Source organism: Lemur catta, chromosome 4, assembly GCF_020740605.2.
Source record: "Lemur catta isolate mLemCat1 chromosome 4, mLemCat1.pri, whole genome shotgun sequence".
Lineage (NCBI taxonomy): Eukaryota > Metazoa > Chordata > Mammalia > Primates > Lemuridae > Lemur > Lemur catta.
The window spans coordinates 108,283,144-108,308,537 of NC_059131.1; the positions used below are offsets into that span (position 1 = coordinate 108,283,144).

At 42.2% G+C, this 25,394-nt stretch overlaps 1 protein-coding gene across 1 annotated transcript in view; it reads left to right on the forward strand.

Annotated features, from left to right (window-relative positions):
• The window catches only part of LOC123637393 (coiled-coil domain-containing protein 144A-like), a 42,597-nt gene extending 17,424 nt beyond the window's left edge, over positions 1-25,173 (forward strand). The window contains exons 6-8 of the mRNA XM_045550582.1: positions 9,727-9,941; positions 15,543-15,686; positions 24,899-25,173. Of these exons, the coding sequence (XP_045406538.1) occupies positions 9,727-9,941; positions 15,543-15,686; positions 24,899-24,932 (393 nt within the window). The 3' untranslated portion in view covers positions 24,933-25,173. The remainder of the gene's footprint in view (positions 1-9,726; positions 9,942-15,542; positions 15,687-24,898) is intronic.
• Positions 25,174-25,394: the final 221 nt, after the last annotated feature.

Consider the following 25,394-nt stretch of genomic DNA (forward strand, 5'->3'; position numbering starts at 1 on the left):
TTATTAGAGAATGCATGTGATGTTTGTTTTTCCATTCTTGAGATACTGCACTTAGAATAACGGTCTCCAGCTCCATCCACATTGCTGCAAAAGACATTAATTCATCCTTTTTTATGGCCGAGTAGTACTTCATGGTATGTATGTGTGTGTATATATATATATATATATATATATATACACACACACACACACACACACACACACACACATATATATATATATATATATACCACATTTGTTAATCCCCTCAGGAATTGACGGGCACTTAGGTTGATTCCAGATCTTTGCAATTGTGAATTGTGCTGAAATAAACATTTTAATGCAGGTGTCTTGTTGAAAAAAACGACTTCCTTTCCTTTGGGTAGATTCCTAGTACTGAGATTGCTGGATTGAATGGTAGGTCTACATTTAGTTCTTTGAGAAATCTCCATACTATTTTCCATACAGGTTGTACTAATTTTCAGTCCTGCTAACAATGTGTAAGTGTTCCTCTCTCTGTTCTTCCAAGCCAGCATCTATTGCTTTTTTTGACTTTTTAATGAGTGCCATTCTGAAAGGGGTAAGGTGATGTCTCATTGTGTTTTTAATTTGCATTTTCCTGGTGATTAGTGATGTTGAACATTTTTTTTTATTTGTTGACCATTGGTCTCTCTTCTTTTGAAAAACTTCTGTTCATGTCTTCTGCCCACTTTTTTTATTTCAGCATATTAAGGAGGTACAAATGTTTAGGTTACATATATTGCCCTTACTTCCCCCTCCCCCCCCAGTCAGAGCTGCAAACACGTCCATCCCCCAGACAGTGCGCATCACACTCATCATGTATGTATATACCCCTCCCCTCCCCTCTCCCATCAGGCTCGATGCCTGATGAATGTTATTTCTACATGTGCACTTAGGTGTGGATGAGTTAAAACCAATTTGATGGTGAGTACCTGTGGTGCTTATTTTTCCATTCTTGGGATACTTCACTTAGTAGAATGGGTTCTAGCTCTATCTAGGAAAATACAAGAGGTGCTGTATCACCATTGTTTCTTATAGCTGAATAGTACTCCCTGGTATACATGTACCACATTTTATTAATCCACTCATGTATTGATGGGCACTTGAGTTGTTTCCGCATCTTTGCAATTGTGAAGTGTGCTGCTATAAACATTCGAGTGCAGATGTCTTTTTTACAGAATGTCTTTTGGTCTTTGGGGTAGATTCCCAGTAATGGGATTGCTGGATCAAATGGTAGATCTACTTGTATCTGTTTAAGGTATCTCCATATTGCTTTCCACAAAGGTTGCACTAGTTTACAGTCCCACCAGCATTGTATGAGTGTTCTTATCTCTCTGCATCCACGCCAACATTTATTGTTTGGGGACTTTTTGATAAAGGCCATTCTCACTGGAGAGAAGTGATATTTCATTGTGGTTTTGATTTGCATTTCCCTGATGATTAGAGATGTTGAGCATTTTTTCATGTGTTTATTGGCCATCCTTCTGTCTTCTTTTGAAAAGTTTCTGTTCATGTCCTTTGCCCACTTTTTGATAGGGTTGTTTGATCTTTTTTTGCTGATTTTCCTGAGTTCTAAATAGATTCTAGTTATCAGCCCTTTATCAGATGTGTAACATGCAAATATTTTTTCCCATTCTGTAGGTTGTCTGTTTGCTCTTGCGATAGTTTCTTTGGCTGTGCAGAAGCTTTTTAATTTGATCAGGTCCCATTTATTTATTTTTGTTGTTGCTGTGATTGCCTTTGGGATCTTCTTCATAAATCCTTTGCCTAAGGCAATGTCTTATAAGAGTTTTTCCAACATTTTCCTCTAGAATTCTTATAGTTTCATGCATTAGGTTTAAGTCTGTTATCCACCGTGAGTTGATTTTTGTGAGAGGTGAAAGGTGTGGATCCTATTTCAGTCTTCTATATGTGGCTATCCAGTTTTCTGAGCACAGTTTATTGAATAAGGATTCTTTTCCCCAGTGTATGTTTTTGTCTGCTTTGTCAAAGATTAAATGGCTAAATGAGGATGGTTTTATATCTGTGTTCTTAATTTTGTTCCACTGGTCTCTGTACCTGTTCTTGTGCCAGTACCATGCTGTTTTAGTTACTATAGCCTTGTAATATAGTTTGAAGTCTGGTACATTGATGCCTCCTGTTTTGTTCTTTTTGCATAGGATTGCTTTTGTTATATGGGGTCTTCTCTGGTTCCATACGAAGTGTTAAATTATTTTTTCTAGATCTGTGAGAAATGATGTTGATATTTTAATAGGGATTGCATTGTATCTGTAGATCACTTTGGGTAGTGTAGACATTCTAACAACATTGATTCTGCGAATGCACGAGCATGGTATGGTTTTCCACCATTTTACATCCTCTGCTATTTCCTTCCTCAGTGTTTCATAGTTCTCCTTGTAGAGGTCCTGTACCTTCTTAGTTAAATATATTTCTAGGTACTTTATTTTCATTGTTGCTACTCTGAAGAGTATTGAGTCTTTGATTTGGTTCTGAGGTTGACTGTTATTGGCATATATGAATGCCTCTGATTTGTGTGTATTGATTTTGTATCCTGAGACTTTACTGAATTCATTTATCAATTCCAAGAGTCTGTTGGTTGAATCCTTTGGGTGTTCTATATATAATATCATATCATCACCAAAGAGTGAGAGTTTGATCTCTTCTGCCCCCATTTGGATGCCCTTAATTTCTCCTCTCTTGTCTAATTGCTCTAGCAAGGATGTCCAGCACTATGTTGAACAGTGGGCATCCTTTTCTGATTCCAGTTCTAAGTGTTAATGCTTTCCATTTTTCCCCATTCAGGATGATGTTGGTTGTGGGTTTGTCATATATGGTTTGTATCATTTTTAGGTAAGCCCCGCCTATGCTTATTTTGTTAAGCATTCTTTTCATAAAAGAGTGTTGAATTTTGTCAGATGCTTTCTCTGCGTCTATTGAGAGGAACATATGGTCTTTGTTTTTGCTACTATTTATGTGGTGAGTTATATTTATAGATTTGTGTATGTTGAACCATCCCTGCATCTCTGGGATGAAGCCCACTTGGTTGTGATGGATTATTTTTGTGAGAAGCACCTGAATTCGGTTGGCTAGGGTTTTGATGAGAATTTTTGCATCTATATTCATAAGGGGTGTTGGTCTGCAGTTTTCTTTTTTTGTTGTATCCTTTCCTGGTTTTGGTATCAGGGTTATGTTGGCTTCATAAAATGTGTTGAGGAGGATTCCATCCTTCTTGATGTTGCGGAATAATTTCTGCAGGATAGGCATCAGTTCTTCTTTGTAGGTGTGGTAAAATTCCGGTGTGAAACCCCTTTAGAGTTATTTGTTTGGGGTTATTTCTTTGCCTCTTGCTGATTTGTTTTAGTTCTTTGTAGATTCTGTATGTTAGCCTTTTATCATATGTAGGATGTGCCAATATTTTCTCCCAATCTGTAGGTTGTTGGTTTTCTCTCTTATTTGCTTTGGCATGTAGAAGCTTTTTAATTTAATCAAATCCCATTTATTTATTGTGTTGTTGCTGTAATTGCCTTTGGGGTCTTAGTCATAAATTGTTTGCCCAGGCCGATACCTAGAAGTGTTTTTTCTACATTTTCTTTTAGATTTTGTATGGTTTTATGCCTTACATTTAATCCTTTTATCCATCTTGAGTTAATTATTGTGAGTGGTGAGAGCAAAGGGTCCTGTTTCATTCTTCTGTATGTGGCTATCCAGTTTGTTCAGCACTGTTTATTGAATAGAGCTGCTTTTCCCCAGTGTATATTGTCTGCTTTTTCAAAGATGAATTGGCTGTAGGTAGATGGTTTTATATCTGGGTTCTCTGTTCCATTCCATTGGTCTGTGTCTCTGGTTTTTTGTACCAATCTCATGCTCTTTTAGTTACTATAGCCTGGTAGTATAGTTTGAAGGCTGGTAATGTGATGCCTCCAGATTAATTCTTTTTGCTTAAGATTCCTTTGGCTCTTTGGGCTCCTTTATGGTTCCAAATGAAGTGCAGAATTATTTTTTCTAGCTCTTTATATATATATATTTTTATTTTCTATTTCTTTTACTTCTGTTCTGACATTTGTTCTTTCTTTTCTTCCACTGGCTTTGAGTTTGGTTTCCTCTTTTTCTTCTAGTTCCTTGACATGTGCTGTTAGCTTATTAGTTTGTGATATTTCTGTCTTTTTGATGTAGGCATTGAAAGCTATGAGTTTACCCCTGAGGGATGCTTTTGGAAAATCCTATATCTTGCGATAGCTTCTGTCCCCTTTGTCATTCAGTGCAAGGGACCTTTTATTTCCATCTTAATTTCATTCTTGATCCTATAATCATTGCACAGCAGGTTGTTTAATTATCTTGTCTTTGTGTAGATTTGAGTGTTTCGCTTGTGATTGATTTCTTGTTTTATTCCACTATGGTCTAAGAAAGTACATGGTATGATTTTAATTTTTATGAATTTCTTAAGACATGTGTTGTGGCCTAAGATATGATCAGTCTTGGAGAATGTCCTATGTGCTGATGAGAAGGATGTATATTCAGTAGTTTTGGGGTAGAGTATTACGTAGAGGTCTCTTAGGCCCGTGTATTTTAGAGTCCTGTTTAAGTCCAGTGTTGATTTATTTATTTTCTGCTTTGATGATTTGTCCAGCTCTGACTGTGGGGTGTTGAAGACCATGGTAAGTACAATGCTGCTGTTTATTTCTTTGCTTAGCTCTAGTGGAATCGGCTTTGTGTATCTGGGAGCTCCTGTATTGGGGCACTTATATTTAGGATTGTTATGTCTTTTTGTTAAATTGCTCCCTCTACCATTATATAAAGATCCTCTGTGTCATTCTATAGCTTTGTTGATTTAAAGTCCACTTTATCTAGTATGAAATGTCTACACCTGCTCTCTTCTTGTTTCTGTTCATGTGGAATATTTTTTTTCCATCCTTTCACGTTGAGTCTGTATGTGTCCCTGTGGTTTAGATATGTTTCCTGGAGACAGCAGACATTTGGGTGGTGTTTTGTCAGTCATTTCACCAGACTATGTCTTTTGAGTACAGCATGCAGACTCTTAATGTTGAGTGATAGAATTGATATCTGGGTTGCTGATGGGTTTTTGCCATTTTGGGTAGTACCTTATGGTTTAGTTTTCCCTCTTGTGCTGTTATTTTATAAGAACTGTGAGTTTTAGGTTTTCTTGGGTGATCTTACACTGGTGGGTATCTATTATGCTGATTCATATACAATGCAATTCTGAGTATTTCCTGCAGGACAGGTCTGGCCAGGGCAAATTCCTTCAGTGTTTGCTTGTCTGGAAAAGACTTAATTTCTCCATCCATTGTGAAACTTAGGTTTGTAAGACTCAAAATCCTAGTCTGGCAGTTGTTCTGTTTAAGAAGATTGAAGATGGGGCCCTATTCCCTTCTGACTTGTAAAATCTCGACTGAGAAATCTGCAGTTAGCCTGATGAGTTCCCCTTTGTAGGTTAGTTGTTGGCTTTTGTCTTCTTGCTTGCAGAATTTTCTCCTTCATTTTGATTTTGGGCGGGTTGATTACTACACATCTTGGAGATGCCCTGTTTGCTGTGAATTTTCATGGTGTTTGATGACTGTCTTATATCTGGATGTCTGAATCTCTGGCAATACCAATAAGTTCCTCCATAAGGTCCTTAAATAGACTTTCATGCTTTTTGTTCTTTCTTCTTCTCCCTCAGGAATACCTATAATTCATATGTCAGTTTGCTTCACATCGTCTCATATCTATCTCAGTGATTGCTCAGTCTTTTTTATTCTTTTCTCTGCCTTTTTGAATGACTGGATTAGCTCCAGAGCCTTGTCTCAAGCTCTGAGATTCTTTCTTCTCCTTCTTTCTTTCTGTTTTTGAAGCTTTCTACTATTTTTTAAAATTCCCTAAATAACTCTTTCACTTCTTTATGTTCTGTTACATTCTTTCTTGTGTTGTCTCCTAAGCGACTTTTTCATTGATTTCCTGAAATATTTCTTGGCTGATTTTTGTTGGTTGTCAACTTTCTCTTCAATTCCATCCATCTTATTTGCCATCCACATTCGTAAATCCATTTCTGTCATTTTGGCAAATTACATTCTGGTTGGAGTCCAGTATTGTAGCTCCATTGTGATTGCCTGGCAGTGTCGAACGATTTCATTTTTTTCTGTTGCCAGGGTTCTGTTGGTGATTTCTTCTCATTTGACTCCTCTTCACTCGGCTCTGGGCTAATAGGTTCACAGGGTACCTGTTCTCCTTTGCTGAGAACTCTGCTGTTTACTTAGGAGAAGGGGTGGACCCTAGGTGATGCTTTTGTGTCCTAGTCTTGAATGTTGACCCATCAGAGAGGGGTGGGTGCACCGAGAGCCTGTAGAACAGCTGTTCTGTTTTGACCCATTCCCCTGCGATGGCCTCAGCTCAGGGTGGTACTGTATGATCTTCCTATGGGGTGGTGAGTTATTCCCCAGCTTATTGATGGAAGTTTGAGTTGGGGGCTGTATGCAACCCTCTCCACAGAGACTGATGCTGTAGGGGATTGCTCTACTGAGGTTCACCCAGCAGAGGTGACAGTGGCAGCTTGGAGAGGCTCTCTAGGCAGTGTCCTGGGTGAACGGGCTCTGGACATTTGCTTGATCCCAGTCCAGGAGTGATGGGCGCTCAAGGCTGTGGGATCCCTCATGAAGTGTTGGACCTTGGGGAGGTTCTGCCAGCTCACTGGCAGTGGTGAAGACTCAGGGGTTTGTTCTTGGGGCCCAGGCACAACTCTGTAATCTCAGAGGTTGTGTTGCAGGACTGGCCAGGGCCCTAGAGCCACTTGGGCAGAGCTTCAGGCCTAGGTACAGCAAGAGCCTTTGAGCTGGGTCTGGGGATCACAGGAGCAGAGGTGCACAGATGGGGGGACTGTCCGATTGGCATGGAGACTGCTGATGCTGAGCCACTTAGGTAGGGGTTTGTCCCAGCTGAAGGACCACAGAGGTTCTCCCCCTCTACCTAGATCCCACCAAGGCAGTTGTCCAAGTCTTCCCAGTTGGTTCCTGTAGCATCTGAGGCTCCTCCTATGCTCAGAACTCACACTGGGGAGTGGGGCACTCGGCTCGCTGACACAGGCACGGCACAGGGAAGCGTCGGTTCTGTATGCTCCCTCCCTGGCCCAGCAGGAGTGATGGGAAGACTCCTGCTGGAAAGCTGAGTCCTGAACAGACCTGGCTCCGTGCACCTGAGCATTCAGGGTGGTGTAAGCTATAGAAACCCAGGATCAGCAGCCACCACATCTTTGCTGTGCCTGTTCTCCAGGGCAGTGTCTCTGCACAGACTCTGCTGCAGCTCCCCATCAGTCTACAGGTCTGCAGTAGTGGAGGGAGTCCCCTCCTGGGTCAAGCCACCTGCAACTTTTATCTGCTGCTTAAAAGCAACACCCACACAGGCTGCTTCTATTCTCCCTCTTTCCCTGTTCCCAGCAGTGTACATTATATTGGGACACCCAGGTTAATTTCTGAGACAGTAGGTGCTGCTTGTGAATAAGAGTCTACCAAGCCTCGTTTGATTGAATCAGTAGATGCTGTCATGGGCTGTGCAAATTATTCTCCCTGCCAGTAGGTGGTGCTTCTAGGAAAGAGCCAGCTGCAGAGTTGTTCTCTGGGGCCTGTGGCTGGCTCAAGTCCCTCAGAGAAGTTCTCAAATGCGCCAGGCCGTGGGAGGGGACTCCTTCTTCTCCATGACAGTAGCAGTGGGTGGAGGAGCCAGGCTGGACAGGGCTGAGTCAGAGAGCCTGCCTCAGGCTCAGCAGAGGCAGGTGTCAAAGGTCAGTTCCCAGGATGCTGGATAAAGCCACTAGGAAGGGACTGAAGCAAGTTATCAAACTAGAAAGGCTGCTCGTAGGAGAGGGGCCATCTGGGAATCACAGACTGGCTGCGGGAGTGGGTTTCACTCTTCTCCCTCCTTCTCTGTCCTGGTCATCTCCTTACAGCATATGGTTGCAAACGGGAGGCCGAACTTGCTCAGCTCACGAGCAGTGGTGCCGTGGGTTGGGAACTTCACTGCCTGAGGTCCTGCCTCAGTCTGAAAGTGTGGCTTTCCTGTGGGGTCAGGGGTGCTCCGCCAGTTCACTGCAGTTCTGACCCACACTGCACTCTGTTGTCAGTTCTGCCCACGTGGGCTCACTTGCGTCCAGAAGTTAGTTGTCAGATCTCCCCTCAGTGCCCCCAGACAGTCCTAGTCCTCGGGGCATGAGATCTAGTCCTCAGGGCATGAGATCTGGCCTGCGTGCCTTTCCCCTAGAGCTCCAAGTTCATTCTCTGACCGTGCCAGAGAGAATCGTGCTGGTCCCGAGTTATCCATGAAGTGCTGAAGCAGGCTAGGTACCCCTCTGCCTCAGGGTCCACCCTTCACTGCTGAGTGCCAGTGGGCGGCTCCAACAAGTGCTGGTGAGCAGCTCCAGGAAGTGCAAGTGGGCAGGGAACCCCCAGAGTAGGCACCCCTGAAGGGTCCACTGAAGGTCCTCAAGGGGAAAGGTGTGGGCCCCACTGTCTGTGGACGCCTCAGTGTCACGGGTGCACCAACAGAGGGGAGACAGTTGCTTTTGAGAGTTTCAGTTCAGTCACCCCTTTGGGCTGCAATCAGTGAGAGAAGGGGGAGGAAAAGAGTCTGAATGGATGAGAGCCAGTACTCCAGCCCACCATGTCTGGCTCCCTGGAAGGAAGCCCACAGGGAATTTCCAGGCTCTAGGATCACACAAATTCTCCAGGGCTCACTGCAGTCTGGGCAGGAGTTGGGAGCTGTCTGTGTAGGAACAGCTGACATGAAAACTGGATGGCTGGAGCTCCCTGGGGTGGACAAAGGAACACTATGTGTGGAGAAGCAGGGTGGCACCCACCATCTCAGCTCCAGCTTGTGGCTATGGGGAGTGATCCAGAAGAGGTTAGAAGCCTGATGCTTTATTTTGTGGATGTTCCCAGTCCAGTGGTGGCAACAGCCCTTGGGCTCGTGAGGGTAGAAAAGCTCTCCAGGGGCTTGGAGGACCGCTGACCACCATAGGTGTGAGGGAAGGAGAAATGAAACCCCCTACCTGCACTCTCCACTGGGCTCTGAGCTTCCCTGGGTTGATCTCTGTGGATATCGTTTTCCTTTCTATTCTTTTCTGCAACTACTTCCTGTGAAATCTCTGACAGACTCTGGCACCTTTCCTTGTGAAATACATCTGAGTTGTGTTTTTTCCTTCTTCTCCTTTATCTGAAACAGTTTTTTCCCTGTGGGATGCTCTGGCAGCTGAAGTCTCTAGTCAGCCGACTTCCCTCTCCCCCTGAATTTTTTAATAATCCATATAGAATAATCCATTTAGTTGACATTGATGATAAATATTTTAAACTTCAGCTTCTTTGGCTCTCTGAGGCCAGATGTGGTGAATCATGTCTGTAATCCCAGCACTTAGGGAGGCTGAGGCAGGAGGGTCACTGGAGGCCAGGAGTTTGAGACCAGCCTGGGCAACATAGTGAGATCCCTGTCTCTACAAAAAATAATAAAACTACCTGGTATGTGCCTGTAGTGCCAGGTACTCAACCTGAGCCCAGGAGCTGGAGGCTGCCATGAGCTGTCTCTTCCAGCCTAGGTGACAAAGGGAGACCATGTTTCTAAAAGGGAGACAAAATAAAATAAAATGAATAAAATACTCTCTGAAGCACTGACTCTGAAGCAAAGGAAAGAAATATATAATAATTGTCCAGGTTATAATGATCAATATTGCATCATTTAAATTTGTTTCAGGCCTATGCAGCACAACGAGATAAGAGACAAGAATTAAGAGAGAAAGAAGTGGCTGCAGTAAAGCGTGAGATGGAACTGAAAGTTAAATTTCTCGAATCTAAACTCCACAAAATGAAAATGTATCAAGAATTTGATAATGTTGAATTGCAAAAGATAAGCTACTCTATGAAGTTAGAAGGAGAAGCTAAAAAATCCTTGGCATGTGGACCAGAAACGTAAGTCAAAATATGAAATCATAGAAAGTAAGCTCATTAATTTGACTTGAAAGCATAATTTTTAGTGGGACAAGTTCATGAGATTGGCGGGATGTGACAGCTAACTAGACACTATAATTCTGGAAAATGATACAGTTAAATGAACTTACCTTTAAAATGTTCATCCAGGACTCTTTGGCTCTCACTGTCTTCTGATTTTAAAACCCCTTATTATTCTCATGTAGTTAACCTAGTCTGTTAGCCTTTCAGCTAAGTATTTTTGAAGCTTTATAATTGAGACAGTGATAACTGTTCTATAATTGCTTTTCACCATTCCTTTCATTAGAAATGTTAATAAGTTTAACTATGTTTTTGGGAGATGACCACGTAAACTGAAAGGGTTAAGTCCTCCTCCTCCTCCTGCTGCTCTTGGCACCTTCAGGCACTCGGTACATTAACCTTCCTTGATGGTGATCTTTGGAATTATCAGCAGAGGGTGCCTTGAGACCAGCAATATTTTATAGTTTTTCCACTCTAGATAAAGTCATGTGTGTGAAATGGGGAATGGCTAACGTAGGGAAGAAAGAAAGTATAATTCACAGGGTGGTTAAAAATAATCCTTTGGTCAGTCTGAGGGTCCGGTGTATGGATGACAAAGGGCAGCCCCCCCTCTGAGGCCTGGGTAATGGTGGGAGGAGCTCACTGCCTTTGGAGCTGCCTTAGTTCTTTTTGATCACCAGCTCCACTATCTCATGCTCCCCTTGGACTTGGTGCTCTGAATTATTCCTCAGTGCCAAATGCTTGATTTTCCCCACATGATGAGTGAAATGCACAAGGGTGGTGAAAGCAAATGTTGAAAATGTCTTTGAGGGATGTTTTTCTTAAATCTCTAAATTGGTTTACTGAATACAAATATTTCTAGTTTTTTTTTTTTTTTTAGTTTTTAGTCTTTTATTATCTATACTTAAGGAATACAACATGATGTGTTGATATCTTTATACATATTGAAATGGCTGTTATAGTCAAACAAATGTATGCATCATCTCACTTCCCCTTTAAATACAAGTACTTCTAACGGCATCTTCAAGAATCTTGCAAGTAGAGCTATTCCAGAAGGCAGCAAGTATTACCTGTTAAGCCATACATCATCGATAGCCATTTCCCTCCCCTCCTTACTTTGTTTGAGTTACTTGTTGTCTTCAAAATTCCCGTAGGGATATGTGTACTTGTTCAGAGCAATTTTAAAACTATAACTACATCCACTAGACTTGCTCTCTGACACATATTCAGAATTACAACACTGTTTAATGGGAAATTCCATTTTCTGAAGATAACTTTTTAAAAAGTACAATCATTTAGGAAAAAATGAAATAGTGAGCGTTTGTGTTTTGTAATCTCCCAGAATGAGTGAGAGACCAGCAGAGCTCAGTAACAAACTCCTTGTAGACTAATAGCAGCCAGATCTGCTTTTACCACTCAGGCCTTGAGGCCAGTCATACCGCCAGCTCGTGGTGGCATTCTTAATAACGGTTTAGGTCTTGACAGAGAATTGATTCCAAATGAAAACTTAATGGTCCCTGCCTCCTGCCCATGAACTTCAAATAATGACATGAAGAACAACTTGATCACAGTTAGTTATGTCACCTTTTTCCTTTGGGTTTCAGATTTCTGATAGAATACTTCTTTTGAATTTGGTGAAATACTGAGTTGTTTAATTGATTTATGCTTGTTAAGTAAAGGGTCATAATTATCTGTGTTCATAAAGAGAGGAAAGATAAATTTTATAGTTTTATGGAAGTCCTTACAGCTCTTATTTTCAACAGATACCCATTTGTTAATGTTATTCAATAAACAAAACTAAACTGGCACATTTTAAATTTCCTTAGAAGCTGTGTTTAAGTTAGATTTTAGAAATTGAATATTATGGACTAATAACTTAAAGTATGTTTACAGGTGCTTTTGCTTCCTTTCTAACTGACTTTAGCTTGGCTGTGGTTGATAACGCTTTGAAAGATTTCCTGCACCATCTCAAGTTTTCCAACATTAATCATAAGTGAATGATTGGCATCCAGATACTTAACCACATATGCATGTTTATTATTTAAAGGAAGCTCAGATAAATAAGTTTTATGAAATAAACACTCCCAAATATTAAAAAAGATAAATTTCTGTTTTTAAAAGTTTGTCATTTTGCTACATAAGAATATATCCTTAATTGCTATCTTACAGCATTTTTATCCCAATTATTATAAACTGTACCTACTACAGGGCAATCATGCAGCAGTTTTAAAATAGATAAATCAAGGAACTATTTAAATTTTGAAAATGGCATTCACTCGAATGATTGATGACTAAGCTGGCAATGACATCAAGAGTCTTTAAACAGTGACTACAACCAAACAGATTTCCTTATACTCTTCCTCCTCAGAATACTGTATAATGCCAACATGGTCCCCAGCTCTCATGAAGATGTAACAAGGACCTTCCACTCCAACCCTGTGATTTCACTCATGTTAAGAATCCACTTCTGAGGATCTCAAGATGAATTCAACAATGAAAAGCTGTATCAATTGCAGAACGCTAAGGAAAAAAACAGTTGAACTATACTTAACCAAGTTGAAGATATTCGTCTAATGTTTGACCATTTTTGATTAGGAAGAAAATTTTAAAAGCCAATCAGAGCGGTACATGCCTGTACTCCCAGCTACTCATGTGGCCTAGGCAGGAGGATCACTTGAACCCAGGAGTTCAAAGCCATAGGGCAGCATGATTGTGCCTAAGAATAGCTGCAGCACTCCACTGGGCAACACAGCGAGGACCTCTCTCAAAAAATATTGTTTCAAAAAAAATTTTGTTCAAACAGTTGTTTGAACCAAAATCCATCAAAAATAACAGCTAGTTTTCATTGTGTATCATTGTTATTAAAATATTCATTTCAGTCCATGTACCCTGCCATTTAGTTTTGATGCTGTGTTTGTTATCTCCTTAATGTGGAGAAAAGTAACATAGACCTGTGTTAAATGAGGCCTCAACCTTCTTTCTTTACCTGAATTCATGTCATAAGAAATCAGAGCAGAGCAAAGCTCAGGCAGGCTGCAATCTCTCTGAGCCCCTGTTGCCTTTTATGTAATATTAAGGACTTTGACTAAATCACAGCATTTCAGACATTTTTAAAAGATTATGTAAGAAATATAACTTGTCATTTTTTTAGAGAAATTGCATGAAACCGTTTCACATAGGGCAGATAGAAGTAGAGCTGTCTAGTTAAAGGAGGGCTGGGGGCTCTGAAGTTGTGACTTCTGTATCCCTTCACCCTGCAGTGTCCTCTGTAGGACCTCAGATTTCTGTGGGACATAGTTTGAAAATCACCAGTTAGGAGGGAATCCTTCCAATTAGCAAAAAAATGCTGGCATATTGTTCATGTGCGTGTAATTTTCTCACCTTATACTTTAAAGAATGGAATGATACAAATGAAGGTGTAGATGTGCTGCCTTGTTAATGTTGGGCTTGAACCCACCTCTACCACCTGAGACATAATCCCCACCTGGACAAACAGAGAGAGGCCACAGGGAAAGCAGAAGCACTTTTATTAAAAATATGTGTTTTACTCCAGAAGAAGCTAGCATGGTTTTTGAATTAGTATTATGCATAAGCTTAACTGATTTTTTTTTTTTATTTCACCTGGCAGTGTTCAGTTTCTCCTAAGCTATTGCTTTACACACCTCAAAAGCCACGGATGGAACCCTTGTCTAACTGAATAGGACAGGGATTAATGTCCCCAAGACATTTTTCTGTCCTTTTGTTTTCCATAATCTGTGCCAGACACTGTATTGTCATTCCATTGAGGACAATAAGTCTGAACTTTTTTTAAGGTAACTAAGAAGAAAATCTGTGATTTCAGGGAAAAGGAAGGATAAAATGCAAAGAACTTTTAAAATGTCCTTTAATGTTGGCCAATGTTCACTTGTGTATGTAGATAACACTCCCCCCTCCCCCGGCCTGCCACCAGCCAGGAGAAAAGTGGAGCCATCAACACTCCAGACCCTCTTTTTCTGCCTCTGGGGGCCCCTCCAGAGTGGCTCCTGCCAGCATTTGGGATCTGTCCGTTTGTTCTCTGAGCTTCCGTCTCTAACCCCAGAAGAGATAGTTACAGTAGTATTTCCTTAATTAAAGTCATTCATGTAAAAACCTGCAGTTGACATTGTGTTTATTAATGCTTATGTAAGATTCTTTCGTTAAGTCCCTCTCCTTTTATCTGGTTTTGAGTTATTTTACAAGACCTGGCTAGTAATAGTCTGGTCACATTATTCAGTTTATAAGTGCTGTCTGTAATGTTATTGTCACAGAAATGTTATGGAAAACGGTCTCTCAAAATATTGGGAAACCTGTTTTCAAAAATTTGAACAGGCACTGGATATCATATTATCATTATCATCAGAAAGTATTTATTACATTCAGTATACTATTTCAGACCCGGTTCTGGGCATTCAGGGAGAAAATACCTTTCCTACAAAAGATTTCAGTAAGAACCCTCCCTCTAGAGGGGGATGCTTGCAATATAGTTTGAGATATTCCCACCCATTTCATAATTAAGTAGATAAATACAGCTATAATTAGATGTTTCAATTAGTTGGTACCAATTCTGGAAAGAAATCGCAGCTACGGTTGGAAGAGCTGTATATTATTTTCCCTGTTTCTAATTCTAGAGAGCCATGAATCAAAGAAACTAAGTTTGAAAACTGGCTCTAACCTATACTTATCTATGTTTCAAGCAAATTTTCTGCAGTCTTTGTGGCCATATGAATAAAGAAATGTTAGTCCTAATACAGATAGCTTAATAATTTTACTTCCTCTTGGCCGATGGAATTTTCACATAATGTGACAGTAGCACCTTCTTCATGGATGTATTTAAGATTCTGCGGTGAAAAGTTAATAGCGTAGAACATTTCTTAAAATTTTAAATTTATAATAGTGGAAAATGGAAAGTCAATTTTAAGGAAAAATCCATTACACTGAAAAATGGTTTAACCTTTTATAAAAGGCAGGGTTTTGCTAAGAATTAGATATTCATTTTAGAATATGACTTGAATCGTCCAACGTTTGTACAATTAAGAGAAAACATCACCCTTTTGGAATGATGGATATCCAAGAATAGAGCCATAATAATTGCATGTTTATGAGATTAAATAGCATTATACGTATATATTTTCTATTACGTAAATGTAAAATAAGTAGGAATTGTATTTCATTTATGGGATTATTTTTGTGTTGAAGCAAGCCTCAAGTTAAGTCTAGTCTGGACATGTATTAAAAGCCAAAGTTTGTAAGTGAGATATGATTCCCATGATAATGTCTCTTGTTTACTTAAACATTCTAAATAATATTAGACTTATTTCAGATGCAGCAGGAGTTAGAAGAAAATATAACTCTATATAGCAAATGATATCCCTTTCCATTGTTTGGTTAATAGATACTACATTTAGTATTTTTTCTTAGACACATCTAGTAAAAGATGTGAAAACATAAACATTTGTACTGAAGAGCATACTTATGCCTCATGAATTCGTCATGTTCCATAGCCTTAAGAACATCTCATGACATCTCTGTATGGCTTTTTTTCAGACTCCACACTTCATTCCTGCATCCCTGTGGAAGTGTCCAGAGGCAGGCTGAAACTGTTCACAGAATAACCAAACCCTCCTCAACTTCTCAGGTTTATGGCCAAAATGGGACAGCCGTTTCAGTTCATAAGCAATCACTTGACAGGTGACATTTTAAATCAGTCATTTCCTATGTTATTGGTTTACTTTTGCCCTCAGAAAAAGTTGCATATTCCTTGGCACGGGATAAAAACTCCCCAATCAGTTTGCTCCCTGTCAAGGTATTCAGCCTTTTCTCTTGCCACTTGCCCTCCTCTCCCCCTTTGCTCTAGCATCTCACCAAACTAGACTACTTAGAAGTAAGTGCACAAGGACTTAGAAGTCCTAAGAAGGACTTAGAAGTAAGTCCTTCCTCAGCTCCAGCTGGTTGCGTTTGCCACTTCCTTCTGTCTGGCACACTTTGTCCTTGTCCTTCAGGTTTCAATCTACATTCATCTCCACATAAAGTCTACAGTATTGACACAAAACTTGGACAGATGGCCCTTGTGTGTGTTCCAATAGTGTCCAGTTTTATACGTGTCGTGGTATCTGTGACTCTGTGTGGAAACTGCCTGTTTCTCAGCATGGTTGTGGAATAAGTGAATGAAGAATGGGAAAACCAGAGCTCTGACACTTAACCACAATCACAGTTAATTCAGTGTGCTACTGTGGGCAAATAATATTTAATAGTCATTTTGTCTTGTAGTCATACATACATATTTTTCATTCTTATTAACCCTGATAAAGTTCTCAACTTATTTTTAGTGACTTACACTTAGTATTAAATCTTTAGGGAAAGAATGTAATTCTTTCTTTTTCTTTCCACATGCTGCTGAATTGGAATCTAGATCCTATAGAGCTGCTGCTCTAGGATCTTCTGATGAGTCAGATCTGCATGAAGATCTAATTTGAAAAGCATCCTGAAGATGTGTACTGATGTTAAGGAGAAATTATATTGTACTGGGAGACTTTCGAGGAGACCTCACAAATGAAAACCAGTATCATTGAGCATATGCAGGCTGCCCAAGTGTCTGCTGCTTAATCAGCCAAACAAGCAAGTTTTCAAGAATACATTAGTGGCATACATTGATGGCTAATTTCTGTTTTCCAGTTTTTATCACTATATATAGTGACAGACATCACTGTATGCTTAGACAGACATCATATCGACATACTGGGACTGTGGTCACTGTCGATGTTTGCATTTATAACAGTTGTTACAGTACCACTGAACTGGCAGAATTTTAATTTTAAGCACTGATTTATATGACTTATTCCTCATGGAAAAATAAAATTTGCCTAAGGTTTCTTACTTTATCTGTTTATTTGTTTATTTTTTATTAACTTCTTCAAATATTCTTAAAATTATAGAAAAGTTCCAAGTTTTAGTACAGAGAGCTTTTTGTTTTTGAACTATTTGAGCATTAATTGGTGGCATTGTGCCATCACCCCTGATTACTTTAGTGGGTATTCCTACAAGTGAGGACCTTCCACGTAGCTGCAATACAGTCTTGGTAATCAGAAAGTTAACATGAATACATGCAATTATTAAATGGTCTGATTCTTTCCAAGTTTTATTAATTGTCTATAATGTCCTTGGTAACCATAGAATCCCATTCAGATCCATGGATTGCATTTAGTTGTCCTGTCTCTTAGATTCTTTCAGTCTGGAGCAGCTCCTCAGTCTTTTCTTGACCTTCACTACCTCTAATCTTTTGAAGAGTAAAGTCCAGTAATGTAGAGTGTCCCTCCATTGGGTTTTCTGAGCTTTCATTATGATTAGGTTTAGACCATATCATTTTGGACAAGAGTATCACAGAAGTGATCCTGTGAGGTTCTCGTTGCATCCTGTCATGTGACCTACAATCTGGCTTGTCCTATTACTGGCGGTGTTAGCATTGATCAGTAACAGTGGTATCTGCCAGTCTCTCATCTGTAAAGTTACTTTTTCACCTTGTAATTAATTAGGATTTTGTGGGCTTGGTAATTTGAGATATGTAAATATCTCTGTTCCTCATGAAACCTTCAATTGATTCATTTACTTTTTTCAAAATGGATTCATGGTTGATTTTATTCCATGGCTTACAATTTGTTGATATTTAAAATGTATTTTTCATTGTATAAGTATTCTGTTTTGTAAAATTCAGACATACAGAAAAATTATAGCAATAGTACAAAGAATTCTTGGTTGGATACCGTCCCTCAAATGTTAACGTTTGACTACATTGGCTTTATCCTTTCTCTGCCTTCTCTTTTCTTTCTACCTATAGAAATATATAATATACACTTTTTTCTGAACTCTTTGTAAGTTGCAGACCTGATTTGTCTTTTTTTGTGACTATGTCACTGTGTATCTCCTGTAATAAGGAATTATCTTCTTATATGATCTTATAGAGCTTTATCATAATTGTTGAAATCTAGAAATTAAAATTGGTTCAATATTAACATCTCATCTACAGACTGGGAACTAAAAATAAAATCCTAAGGCTCCTGCTAACTGAACAGATGCCTCTCGCCAAGGGGACTCCAGAAAAACCTTAAAACTGAGTCCCCAGCCATCATGGGACGGCAGGTGTAAAGCACAATTACATGCACAGGTCTTCTCATTACTATTCATGACTCTTCTAATAGCTTGTTAAATATGTATATTTAGCCATCCAGCTCAGTACAAATCGTGTTTCTTTTGTCCATCCCTTGAAACATGTGTTCTTGGCTTGAGGCGACAGCCGTGTTTCCCAGCCTGTCAGAATGACCGCTGCAGGTTGAAAATACTTCATGAGATATAAAGCTCTCCTTTTTCTAAGTATATAAACCTCATTGTATATTTTTTTAGTTAATAAGACCTTATTCAGATTTTTCCAATTATCTCAATATCCTTTATAGCCAAAGAAAATTCAAGATTAGGGATTGTCACAATCCATGATGTGTTGCGTCCATTTGTCAGGTCTTTTGAGTTTTTTAATCTGGGACAGTACCTGGGTCTGTCTTTGATTTTCATGGCATTTACATTTTTGCAGAGCACAGGTCAGTTATTGTGTAGGTTTTCTCTCAGCTTGGGTTCCTATGAAGGTTCCTCATGATTTGATTCAGGTTATGCTGCATTCAGGCAGGAATGTCACAGAAGTGATGCCGAGTTCCTCTCAATGCAGCATATCTGGAAGAAGATGTTGTCACTTGGTGTCATGACTGGCCAATGTTGACTCTGATTATTTAGTGAAGAAGGATGTGCTGGGGTTGTCTGTGGCAAAGTTGCTATTTGCCCTTTGCATTTCAGAAAGCTCTTGCGTGAAGGTACTTGGAGGCTCTGTAAATATCTGGCTGCTGCTCAGAATTTCATGCCCTAGATTGAACATTTCATTCATTGCTGATTCCTGCCTGAGTAAATTATTATGGTGATTGTTGCCAAATGATTATTTTCTCATTCTTTCATTCCTCATATTATGCATTAATAAATAAAATCGACAAAGAGGGGTGAAGGGAAATCTTACAATTTTGGTAGGCAAATGCCCCCAGATTTTGTCAGTGTAGCCATTTCAAGCTGACTTCATGTCTTTTTGGTCTCTCCCCATTACTCTTCGAGTACTTCCGTACCTTCTGGCAGAAAACAATGTTCCAAGCTTATGTTGTATTTTCTCTGCCCTATCCCTGGAATCAGCCATGTTTTTAGAAGCCCTGATTCCTTTTAAGGGAGAATGATATTTGGAAACCATGATCTGGACACATGTTGTGGCCGGTGTGCTTTGGGCTATTGGGGTCATCCTTGCTCACAAGCTTCCTCCGTGAGCAAAGCAGGGAGCACATGTGTATGCACAAATACACATGCATGCTTACATTAGTCTGTATTTCTGTATCAAAATGTATTGAAAACTCTGAGTTCTTACTGACATTTCCAATTCCAGTTCTGAAGCGTTCATTCTACTTTTCCCTTTCAGTACAGTTCAGCCTTGAACAACGTGGGGGCTAGGGACACTGAACCCCTGTGCAGTTGAAACTCTGCATATAACTTTGGACTCCCCAAAGATGTAATGACTAGAAGTCTTACCGATAACATAAACAGTCAATTAACATGTTTTGTATGTTCTGCATACCATAGACTATATTTTTATACTAAAGTAAGTGAGAGAGAAAATATTACAAAAATCATAAGGAAGAGGAAATATACATATACTAATGTACTGTATTTGTTGATATCAGTGTACATCTTCTGTTTACAAGGTGAATGTCTGTCTGAAATGGGGGACAGCCACAGCTCCACACCACAATCTGTGATACTTATCAAGCAACTCAACTCTTTCTTGTAGTGTCATGACTTTTTTTCTGCTTCTTGGGAGCACTTACAGCATCATAATGGAATTTCATATAGGTCCCATGGTGTTAGTCAAAGTTTGTGGTATTGCAATAACAATGGTGAAAAATGCGTGAGAACCATGAGAGATGACTTTTTCTGGAAAGACAGAGTGCTCAGCTGGAGATGATTAGTGTCACGTGGCATTTTAAGTGGATATTTGAAACACTTCAGCTTCCTGCAATAGCAACAGGAGGTGGCTTCAAAATTATTACAGTAGTAGAATATATGCGGTAGTTAGTTTTATGCAGTCATGATTTAATATTGCATCTTTACATTTCTTTGCATTTCTGTCCACTGCAAATGGCACCATGTAGCCTGTGTGCCCCAATTTGGAGAAATGTATACTTTTTATAATAGATTGTGTATATTTTATGATAGTAAATGATAAAATAGACTAATACCTATAATACATATATTTTGTGCATTCATGACATACCTTTTTTTTAATTTTGTTGATTATCTCTATGCTATGTGGTTCATCTGCAAGATTTTTCCAGTTATAGTGAACCTCCAAAAATATTGCATTATATTTATTGGGAAGTACCTGCATAAAAGTGAACCCATACAGTGCAAACCGTGTTGTTCAAGGGTCAACTGTATTTGTATCTCTCCTGACAGTAACCTGGCTGTCTTCATCCCGAGTATATAGTAAGTGACCAATAACTGTTAGCTATGGTGGCCATGATGATAATGTAGAACCATCTGGGTGATTCAACTCCTCAAACATTTTCTGAGTACCTGTAAAGGCTAGAAAGGTCTCATGTCCCAGCCCTAAGGGGAAGTAAATCAGGAAGTAGTCCAAACTGTATTCTATATATTTGTGGCTAAGCCCAGGTGGGGACACCCCACTCCTGTCCTCTGAGCTTTCAGGAAGGTCCTCCTGAGGTCATTGGGTGGTCCCTTCACCCTCTGGAGTTCCCATTCTTTATCTCATCCTCAGATAACTTTGGACATACCTACTGCCCAAGGACCCCTGGGGTAAGTGTTGGGGGAAGGAAGGACTGGGAAGGGGCAATTGAAAGCTAAACCCTAGGGGGGGGGAGAGGCAGAGAAAGACCTGTCTGCAACCACAGCAGAGTCCATAGCATTTCTGAGACTACAAGCCACAAGAAGTAAGTGTGTATAAGCATGAAGTAGAGGAGAAGACAATTGTCAGAAGGGCTGTCCTTGAAGGACTTCCTGAAAGGGTAGAGCTTGAGCTCAGTTCAAAGGGTGGACAGAAGTTCCAGTGGGCCAAGATGACAAAATCCTTGTAACAAAACCCATTCCTTCTTCCACGGCCTGAACCAAGGTCTTCCTTGGGTCATTTCTTTGTTTTGCCACCTGACAAGGTGCTTTTGCTCCCTGAGGAGGAAAGCTAGGAGCTTGCTTCTCTAAGACCCCTGCCCTCACCCCACTCCCATTTCAGACTCCTACGAAGGATGCCACTATGGTGAGGAGAGAGGAGACCACTCATCGGTACTACATGGCAGCGTAGCCTGGCATCAGGAGGCCTGAGGATCTGCAGGATCTTGGGGTTTCACTTTCCACATCGGTACAATGAGAATAAAATGGCACCTGACTGCATACCTGGAGAGCGTTTACAGAAAGGATACTCTATACAGGATGCCTGTGGAGGTATGGAAATCTAAGAGAAGCCCTTGCATTTGGGACATGCAAAGGCCAGACTCCCTCCCTCCAATTTCAAGCTGTACATGGGCCTTAAGAGCTAAATAGAGTCGTGTAGGCAGTAGTAGTGGCTAGAAGGGTGGAGGTGACAGGGAACCTGCCTGTAGAGGGTGGCCCTGGGTATAGCTAAGTCCAGAGGAAGAGAGAATTTCAGATAGGAACAAAGGTGCCCAGCCAGCACATTCCAGAGAACACAGAAAATGGTTTGTGCTCTGTGGCCCAGCTACCAGAAAAGTCAGTGTTAATCAGAGGGCCCTTGGAGTCCTTGAAAAAGGAGCATGCAGGGTGGGTGAGTTTTCAGTGGGACACAGATGTGTGTGTAGAGCAGTGAGAGGGTGAGGGTCTTGCTCATCCAGAGCCAGCAAGGGCCAAACATGGGGGCGGCCGTTTGCCACCTGCCTGCAGCCTCTGTCCCTGTGGAGGCCAAACGCAGAGAGGCTGGGAGCCCGGACCAGGCTGCCCTGCACAGCTGGCATGCGAGGGTCCTCCTGCAGCCAGTGATGAGAAGGCTCTCTCCAGCCTCATCAGCTGCAGGCTTGGAACTTCTAACTCGGGAATGAGGCAAGACACACGGGAAGAACCAAGCCCCCACGAAATTTAACTGGATGTCCTATATTTTATCTGGCGACTCAGCTCCTTCTCAGAGTGTGTTCTTTAGGGAACCTGACCTATAACAAACCTGATGAAGTGGGTACTATCATTGCCCTCCTTCTAGAAAATGAAAAACTGAGTCTCAAATTGTGGTCCTATAAGTGACGCTGGTTGTAAAGGGAGGAGTAAAACATTATGGGTGTGGGAGCTGGGTCAGCTGGGGTGGGGTGCGGGTGCAGAAACTCCTCAGCCATTTTCAAAGCCCCACCTCTAACTGGGCCTACAGCTCTGGAGGAAAGGGCTGTGGTCCAGGTTTTCCAGCCAGCCTTCCCAGGGCAGGGCTGAACAACCCCCCTGGAAGAAGGATTTAATCAGCCCCTTTGTCTCTGCCTCTCTTGGCCTTTGCTTTCCTTGTCAGAGTCTGTGTCAATAGCTGGAAATCCAGGCCGCATGACAAGCAGCAGCCTGGCCTGGGCTGCCCCCTCCCCAGCTTCTCACTTCCCCCTGCCTTTCCCCACACAGAGCCTGACTGCAGGGACCTGGGCAGGCTCCCCTCTCCCCTGAGAGTGCAGCTGGCCCAAGCCTCAGTGTTGCTCAGCTGGGCCCTAGCAGTTCCACTCTGACTCTCCTCAGTAGCCAGGGTGACCTCTAAACAAATCAGATTCTGCCACTCCCCTGCTCAAAACTCTTCCATAGCTCCTGGTGGCCTCCCTGCAGCTGTAGACTGTGCCTTTACCCATGACACTCCCTCTACCTGGAATACCTTTCTTCTCTATTTGAGCTAATCCCTCCCATTCTTCAAGACCCCTTTTTGTCTTTGAGGCCTCTATCTGTCCCCCTTGGCTAGAATGAGTCACTTCCCCACCTGGCCAGCATGGCATCCTTACTGTGTCTGATGCCCTCACCCCAGGGCGTAGGCTGTGAGCATTCGCCTGACCTCTGTGTGGCATTTTCTAGTTTATAAAGTGGTTTTCACATGTGCGCTCCCTTTCAGCTCTCTTGGATAGACCCCTTTGTCTCCATTTTAAAAATGATGCAGCAGAGGCCTGGCCGGGTTCCTGATGTGCTCATCCTCAGGTAGCTCAGGACTGCGGAGCAGGACTCCGTTACCCAGATCTCGGAGTGCAGCGCCAGTGCTGTGTCCAGGAAAGGCTGGCCTTGTGACTGCATGGCCGACACCGGCTAGCTCGGTGGGTAGGCTGACGTTACTTCAGCGGCGCTAAGAGGAGCCCCCTTCTCTGCTCTGTGCCTGTACCCTGACACAGGCCCCAGTTCCTGGCTGGGTATGGGGGTGCTTGGGCACGAATGCACTTCCGGTTCTGCCTGCTTCCTCTTTAACTGGAATGCTGGGCCAGGTGACTGGGAAGTCACCTTCCCGGGAGTGCAGTAGGAAGTTACCACCCTGGTGCCTTTGATGGTAAGGCTAAGTGGAACTGGGATTCAGGACCATGCAGTCCAGAGACGGGGAGCTGAGTGGGGTGCTTTCCACCTCTGGACAGCCCAGCATCACCAGCCTACCTGGAAACGCAGCTGACCTGGAACCCCCATTTCCCAAGGGCCACCCACAGAGCTGCCCAAGGACAGGGCTTAGGGAAGGGCTTCTGTCCTAGGCCTTTACAGTCAGTGCCAGTTTCCTCGGGGAATCATGGTGGCTCTACCATTCAAGCAGACCCCGAATCCCACCCCTTGTCACCCCTCCACTGCTACCGGCAGGTCCCAGCCACCATCCTGGTCCCGTCTCTGCTGGCTGACTCTGGCAGCCTGCATGCAAAGGGCCTCTGCGTGTCTGCTCTTCCGTCCCTCTGCATAGTCCCCTCTGGACAGAGAAGTCAGGGCGATGGTGTCACTCTGCTCAAACCCTGCCTGGCCCCCCATTTGTGGCTAAGAAAAGCCCAAGTTCTTAAGCGGCCCACCAGGCCATCCATCATCGGTCCCCATTCCGCCACTCCTCTGTGCCAGACACAGCCCCCTCTGGGCCTTCACTGTGGCTGATCCTTTTGCCTGGAAGACTCTTTCCCCAGAAACCCACTCAGCTAACTTTCTCTCCCTCCTCCTCCCAGTCTTTGCTGAGCCCTCACCTTCTCAGCAAGGCCCACCCTGGCTACCGTGTCTCACATGGAAGTCAGCCCCACTCTGCCCCACCACTCTCCACGCCCTCCCTGCTCCCCTTCTGTTTCTTCAGTAACACTTTCACCTTCTGCTCACTTATCTCGATGGCTTACTGTGCGAGGCCAGGGACTCTGCCCCTTTTATTCGCTACTGAAGCCCTAAGCCAGAGCCTTTGCGTATGGTATGCACTCACTAAATATGTGTGGGGTGCACTGGATCTAGAAGTGTGGACGATGATAATCCCTCCATCACTGTGCTGTATAAGAATTAAATCAGTCCGTTAAGAGCACTGAGCCTAGGGCTCCTGGTAAGTGCTCCGTGAATATTCTTACGGTCAATATGTTCAAATGAACAGATTGCAAAAATAAAAGGTACAAGGGGTCATCTGCAGTGGAAGGGGCGAGGGTGCTCCTAGCCTCTTCCGTCCTGTTGCCAGGGCCTGGGGCCCCACCCTGCGAGTGGCACCGTCGCAGGTGGAGACCTTCTCCCCACACAGCTGCCTTCTTAGCCCTTGTCTTCTCCCAGCGCGGTAGACGGGGGCTCATCTAAGGGGCCTTCCTGGAACAGCCTCACGTAAAGGAACTTGGAGGTCATCCAGTCCAACCCCTGTGTTTGTTTCACAGGGGACACCAAGGGCCCGTGTGGGAAAGGACTTGACCGAGGCCTGCTGCCAGCTCTAGGTGCCTTTCACCGTCCCTCCAGCGACTGCATCCTGGGAATCCCAAAGCAGGAATCAACATCTCTCAAAGGGCTTCTTTAACAAACCAGTTTGTGAAATGTTTAACTACGGAAAGCCTTACACAGCATTTGCAGTCTTCATCTGGTTGTGTTTACATTAAATCACCTTTGTTGCAAAGAATAAAATAAAATGAAATTTAAAGTGTTCTGGAAAATTTGAGATGTGACTGTCTAGTTGAATTTTTCATTTCAATAGATATTTATTGAGGACCTCAGGTGTAAGTCTTGGAGACAGAGGCGGGCAAGACACATTCTGTGCCTTTCCATGGTTCTCAGCGGGGGTTGGGAGAGGGCGTGGGCTGTGTATAAAAGAGCAGCATGATGCCGCAGCTGCCCTGCTCCTTGGTGTTTACCCAAAGGAGTCAAAAACTTACACCCACA